This window comes from Danio rerio, chromosome 16 (genome assembly GCF_049306965.1).
Source record: "Danio rerio strain Tuebingen ecotype United States chromosome 16, GRCz12tu, whole genome shotgun sequence".
Classification (NCBI taxonomy): domain Eukaryota; kingdom Metazoa; phylum Chordata; class Actinopteri; order Cypriniformes; family Danionidae; genus Danio; species Danio rerio.
In genome coordinates this window covers 14,893,300-14,900,205 of record NC_133191.1, presented here as the reverse complement: position 1 = coordinate 14,900,205, position 6,906 = coordinate 14,893,300, and the positions used below count along the sequence as shown (strand labels likewise).

Sequence of the window (6,906 nt, the reverse complement as noted above, 5' to 3'; positions counted from 1 at the left end):
GAGCAGACGGCGAGCGAGCTGAGACATGCGGCGAGAGCGTATACCTCCCATATGGTTGATATAAGCCACCGTCGCCATGCTGTCCGTCCTGACCAGCATGTGTTTCCGCTCCAGAACCGTTATAAAGCGGCAGAGAGCCAGATACACTGCCAACAGCTCCAGGCAGTTGATATGCCAATGCAGGTGGGGTCCGGACCACGAACCCGCGGCTGCATGCTCGTTGTACACGGCCCCCCAGCCCATGCAGGAGGCATCTGTCGTTACGACAACATGCCTGGATACTAGCCCTAGGGGCACTCCGGCCCGTAGAAAAACCAGATCCGTCCAGGGGCTGAGGGTGCGGAGACACAGTGGAGTGACGCACACCTGGTGTGTGCCCGCGCGCCATGTCTGTCTGGGAACTCGATCGCAAAGCCAACGCCGAAGTGGTCTCATATAAAGCAAACCAAGCAGCGTGACCGCGAATGCCATATGCCCCAGGAGCCTATGAAAACATTTCAGTTGGACCACTATCTTCCTGTGGAGCTCGTTCGCACAGGAAAGCATCAGCCTGGCGCGCTCCTCTGAGAGGCGTGCAACCATAGCGACCGAATCCAGCTCCAGCCCGAGATGAGAGATTCTCTGCACAGGGCAAAGTTTGCTCTTCTCTCGGTTGACCTGAAACCCCAACTGGTCGAGTTGCCAAAGCACTTTGTCTCTTTGCATAATCGGCTGATAGCGGAACGAGGCTATAATGAGCCAATCATCACGATAGCTGAGTATGTGGATGCCCGCAAGGCGCAGGAGCGCTAGGGCACCCTCCGCGAGCTTAGTGAAAACCCGCAGAGACATAGAGAGCCTGAAGGGGAGGACTATGTATTGCCACGCTCGTCCTTCCAACGCGAACCGGTGAAAAGGGCGGTGGCGTGGAAGAAAGTAGACGTGAAAACATGTGTCCTTCAGGTCTATGGCTGCAAACCAATCCTTTGGACGGACGCTCTGAATCAAGCGTTTCTGCGTCAGCATACTGAAAGGCATTTTGTATAAATGACAGTTCAGTCTGCGCAGATTTAGGATTGGCCTTAACCCCCCGCTCTTTTTGGGCACGATGAAATACGGGCTGTAAAACCCGGACCTCATCTCGGCTGGAGGGACCTGCTCGATTCCATCCTTCACCAGGAGGACAGCAATCTCCTCTCGCAAGATAGGGGCACTCTCAGGGACCACCTTCGTGAAAAGGACACCCGTGAACTTGGGAGGGCGAATAGCAAACTGAATCGCATAGCCGAGTCTGACCATCCGTATGAGCCACCGCAACGCGCTGAGCGGCGCTAACCAAGCCAGCAGAGCGCGCGCTAATGGCACCATCGGAGCGATCGCTGACGTGCCAGCAGAGGGGCAGCTTGGGATAGGAGTGCTCATCCCGGGAAGCAGAGCGTCCTGAGAAAGAGCTGAAAATAAGAGAGTTTCTCTTACCTTCCTCCCTGGATGCCGCGGTGAGGCCGGAGTGAGAGAAAGGAGTCCGTTCTGCTGCACTCTGAGGGCCTGAGGCAAGGGGTCCTGGTGCTGCGAGCTGGAAGGCGGAGCATCCCAGACTGGCAGTGCTCGGGTTTGCGCATCTGGAGAGAGAGGAAACTGCTCTTTTGGAAATTTGGTTGCCATTAGCCCGGAGGCCGGCAGCGATGAGTTTAGAGTCATTGAGGACTGATGTAATAATCCTCGGCCCCCCACCAAGGAAAGAGCAGTTCCCCTCTTCTCCGAATAGCCCGTCCCAGGAACGCTTCGCAGTCCGTTTACCGGACTTAACGGCACCCTGGGGCAGTGGCGTCACAGTCCCGCGGGAAGCTTGGTGTTGCCGCTTGGCCGGTGGAGCGGGCAGCGGAAGCGGAGCAGATGTTGGAGCCGCGGGTGGATGCCTTCGGCGAGGAGCTGTTGCAGCGGAAGGGGCAGCAGGAGAAGCAGTTTTCCGAGCCCGCTGATCGATGTCTTTACCCATCGCCTTGGACTGCTCTTTCACCGTGGAGAATTCCTGGGTGAACTCCCCAACGGTGTCGCCGAACAGGCCAGCCTGGGATATGGGAGCGTTAAGAAAGCGAGCTTTGTCAACGTTACTCATATCAGCTAAGCTCAGCCAAAGGTGGCATTTCTGGACCACTAATGTGGACATCGTCTTCCCCAGGGCACTAACAGCCAATTTGGTGGTCTTGAGAGCATAATCGGTTGCCATGCGGAGCTCATGCTGCAAGCCCGGGGGAGAACCTCCCTCCTGCATCTTGGCCAGCTTCTCGGCTTGGTAGCGTTGATAAGTGGCCATAGCGTGCAGAGCGGAGGCGGGCTGACCCGCAGCAGTGTAGGCTCTGGCCATGAGAGACTCAGAAAACCTGCATACCTTGGAAGGGAGTTTGGGCAAATCTCCATGAGTGGAATCTCCCCCCATCCCCCTATCGCACTGGAGAGGAGCGAGGGGTCCGCGGGCCCGAAGGCGACGGATTAGCCCCCACTGTAACCCTCAGGTCTGCCCGAGTGCTAACCGCTTAGCGGGGAGCAGCAGGGGTGACTTGCCCTAATAAAAGAGCTCACCGCAACCTCGCAATGCTGGCAAGAACTGTCCGCAAGCACCGCATCAACATGTTGGACCCCCAAGCATTTGACGCAATACTCGTGCCTATCATCGGGGGCGAGGAAACCACCGCATCGAAACGACATCTTTAAAAAGACGCGCTGTGACAGCGCCAGTGGTGTAGTGGTTAGTGTGTCGACACATGTACTCCGGTGCTCGCGGTGACCCGTGTTCGATTCCGCCTCGCCGTCCTATGCCAATCCTTCCCCTCTCTCTGCTCCCCATGCTTTCCTGTCAATTCTCTCTACTGTCCTATCAAAAATAAAAAGGTGAAAACAAGAAAAAAAGACGCGCTGTACGACCGTGTGCTCTCTTAGGGATTTCTGTTCTTTTAGTAAACTGCTCTTTCAGATCACCAGCGAAATGCCAAGGGAATGGGAAACCCAGCTCGTCCGCCGCTTACACGTCTTCTCCCACACTGGTGAAGGGAAGGCTTTCTTCAATGTTGGAAGTCAGCTCAGCAGAAGGGTTCTTCAGTCTCAAATCGGGTCTAAAGCAACAATTCTGACGAGCTAACTCACATAGCCGACTGATATAGCCCTAATTGGCTCATCAGTTTCAGCTGTGGAGCTAAGCTCCGCCAATTCAATTGGCATTTCATTGGCCCGTTTTTATATCTTCAGAAATGATTGGTCGAGTAAAGTCTAAGTCTGTTTATACAGACACACGTCGAAGTTCCCATGAAGGGGAACTGCTCCTACTTCATAGGGAGAAGCGTCACATGCAAGTTTTTGGATCATAATGCGCCAACCACTTACTGGATAACAGATGCTGTTTACAGTCATCTAAAGCTTGGGCACACTGTGGAGACCATTGCCATTTTACATTGGCCTGTAACAATCTGTGAAGTGGGTGCAACAACGTGGAAAGATTTGGCAAAAACTTTCCATAGTAGTTCAGAAGACCAAAAAAAAATCTTAGTTCAGCAATATTAGTGGGGGCAGGAGCCTTCACAATCGCTTCCACTTTTTCCTCTGTTGGATGCAACCCTTTCTCATCAATCTTGAATCCCAAGTATTCCACAGAGTTACAGAGGAATTTACATTTTGATTTTTTTACTTTTACTTCATGTTGCTTAAGACGTGACAGCACCTTGTCCAGTACTATCAGATGTTCCTCAGAAGCTGGAGCAGACACCAAAATGTCATCCATAAAACACACTACATTTTTAAGGCCCTGAAGGTTCTGGTCCATGGTGTGCTGGAAAATTGCAGGTGCGGTGGAAATTCCATAAGCAAGGCGATGGTACCTAAACAGTCCTTTGTGTGTGTTTATAGTAAGGTACTGCTTGGATTCAGCATCCAACTCCAGCTGTTGATAAGCAAAAGACAAATCAATCTTACTGAAAACTTTTCCCTCTGCCAAGGTGGCGAAAAGATCATCCACATTCGGTAGCGGATATTCTTCTGTGAGAATGCATTTGTTGACTGTGACTTTATAATCACCACACAACCTTACTCTCTTGTCCTTCTTGGGCACCACTACTATCGGTGCCGCCCAATCACTCCTCCCAACTTGAGAGATAATGCCGTTCTTTTTCAAGCATTCAAGCTCCTTTTCTACTGCATCTTTAAGGGCATATGGAACAGGCCTTGGTTTGTGAAAGATAGGTAAAGATTTTTCTTGCACCCTTATTGTAGCTTTAAAGTCAGTTATTTTGCCATAACCATCTCCAAAAAGTTCCCTGTGTTTTTTTAGGACATCACAGAGTGAAGTGACACTCACCAAAAAAAATCTCCTGGAAAATGGCTGGAAAATCTCCTTCCAGTTAAAGAAATTTTCTGGAGCCAGTTTCGGCCAAGTAATGGAGGTTTGTTTGCTTCGACCACAGCCAATAGAAGTGACCACTGTTGTCCCCATAGGTGACTGGAACCTTAAGTTCCCCCAGCACAGGGATTTTATCCCCAGTGTCCCCAGTGACAGTGACACCAATCAAACAGAGGTGGGATGCAAACAACATTCCTTCAATTTATCATTATAAATATGCTCGGGGATCAAAGACAAAGAAGCTCCTGTGTTTAGCTGCATGTTAACCATTTTGCCATTTAGCTGAAGATCTGTGTAAATGCCATCTGTTTTGTCTTGTGCAGAGTAAACCGTGAATAGCTCGAAAAGCTCATCATCTACTGCGCACTCTGTCGCTGATGTGTCGTCTGACACATACTGGGCTTTTGCTGTGCGCTGAGACCTCTGACTCTTGCATACACACTGTAAATGTCCAATTTTTCCACAGTTGTGACATTTTTCATTTTGACAACAGCATTCTGTGTGATGGTGGTTGCTTCCACCACAACGGTAACAGTTGCTTTTATACTTGTAAAAAGGTTGCTGCTGCTGATATAGTTTCTGTGGGACTTTGGTTGCGTTGATAAAATCTGAAGTGCTCTGCAATCAGAATGGGCTTAGGCTTAAAATTATCAGAAAGAGTTTGAGTCATCTGCTGCTATGTTAAATCAATTATTTTGACTGCCTCAGCAAGGCTTTTCAACAGACCATATTCCACAGGTCCTAAAACACTAAGGAACACATTTGCTTTCTTTCCACTGTCATTTTCATTTGCTGCAATCCAGAGCTCAAATCTTTCCAAATAGGTATCAAAGTCCTCCTTAATACTATCAAAGTCAGGCACTCATCCTATTGTTGCCATTTTCCTTTGATCTATTGTATTATTTTTTTGTACTTCTTTCGTTTTTCCTTTTATTTCCTTCTGACTGTCACAGATTAGCGTTACCTTTGAAGATGCTGTCATTCCCCTTCTGGCCTGACGATGTCGCTATACTTCCACACAACACAGCAGGTGACTGTGTCCGTCTCTGTTTAATTTTGTTAGACTTGTAATCGGTCCCCGTTCTTTTCTTCTTTGAAGTTTTATTTTTTTCCATTTGTATTACTAAGGGATCCGAAACCACCTCGTCGCCACTGTTATGTTTTTTGTTCTCAAGGAACGATGCAGACAACCATTTAGTGGTGAATGTGACATTCTGCTGAAATACACTTCCTGGTATCGTATATCTCACTCGCGCCAAATGGCGTTCAACAAAGTACCATAATACACTGTACCAATGTTCATGCCCAATACATTAAAGTGAAAAAATGCAGTGCGTTTCTTCAGTTGTTTGTGTTGTGACAAAATGCAGTGTATTTCTTCAGTTGTTTATGTTGTGATAATGCATTTTTTTTTCTTCAGTTGTTTGTGTTGTGTCAAAATGCAGTGCGTTTCTTCAGTTGTCTGTTTTGTGACAAACTGCAGTGCGTTTCTTCAGTTGTTTGTGTTGTGACAAAATGTGGTGCATTTCTTCAATTGTCTGTTTTGTGACAAAATGCAGCACGTTTCTTCAGTTGTTTGTAATCTGACAAAATGGAGCATGTTTCTGTAGGTGTTTGTGTTGTGACAAAATGCATTGTTTTTTTCAGTTGTGTTGTGACAAATTGCAGCGTGTTTTTTCAGTTTTTTGTGTTGTGACAATGCAGTGCGTTTCTTCAGTTGTCTGTGTTGTGACAAAATGCAGTGCGTTTCTTCAGTTGTCTGTGTTGTGACAATGCAGTGCGTTTCTTCAGTTGTCTGTTTTGTGACAAACTGCAGTGCGTTTTTTCAGCTGTTTGTGTTGTGACAAAATGTGGTGCATTTCTTCAGTTGTCTGTTTTGTGACAAAATGCAGCACGTTTCTTCAGTTGTTTGTGTTCTGACAAAATGGAGCATGTTTCTGTAGGTGTTTGTGTTGTGACAAAATGCATTGTTTTTTTCAGTTGTGTTGTGACAAATTGCAGCGTGTTTTTTCAGTTTTTTGTGTTGTGACAATGCAGTGCGTTTCTTCAGTTGTCTGTTTTGTGACAAACTGCAGTGCGTTTTTTCAGCTGTTTGTGTTGTGACAATGCAGTGCGTTTCTTCAGTTGTCTGTGTTGTGACAAAATGCAGTGCGTTTCTTCAGTTGTCTGTGTTGTGACAATGCAGTGCGTTTCTTCAGTTGTCTGTTTTGTGACAAACTGCAGTGCGTTTTTTCAGCTGTTTGTGTTGTGACAAAATGTGGTGCATTTCTTCAGTTGTCTGTTTTGTGACAAAATGCAGCACGTTTCTTCAGTTGTTTGTGTTCTGACAAAATGGAGCATGTTTCTGTAGGTGTTTGTGTTGTGACAAAATGCATTGTTTTTTTCAGTTGTGTTGTGACAAAATGCAGCGTGTTTCTTCAGTTTTTTGTGTTGTGACAATGCAGTGTGTTTCTTTAGTTGTTTGTGTTGTGACAAAATGCAGTGCGTTTCTTCAGTTGTCTGTTTTGTGACAAACTGCAGTGCGTTTTTTCAGCTGTTTG

The 6,906-nt window shown here is 47.4% G+C and overlaps 1 protein-coding gene across 1 annotated transcript; it reads right to left on the bottom strand.

Annotated features, from left to right (window-relative positions):
• On the bottom strand, positions 1 to 3,505 carry LOC141378183 (uncharacterized). Its single transcript, XM_073925944.1, has 2 exons — positions 2,766 to 3,505; positions 1 to 2,428 (listed from the first exon to the last, which is right to left on the bottom strand). The coding sequence occupies exon 2, from the start codon at positions 2,414 to 2,416 to the stop codon at positions 1,196 to 1,198; it is 1,221 nt and encodes a 406-aa protein (XP_073782045.1). The 5' UTR covers positions 2,417 to 2,428; positions 2,766 to 3,505; the 3' UTR covers positions 1 to 1,195.
• Positions 3,506 to 6,906: the final 3,401 nt, after the last annotated feature.

What these genes read in the sequence shown, in the direction of transcription:
- LOC141378183 (XM_073925944.1), bottom strand. Translation starts at nt 2,416, where the DNA reads ATGGGGGGAGATTCCACTCATGGAGATTTGCCCAAACTCCCTTCCAAG.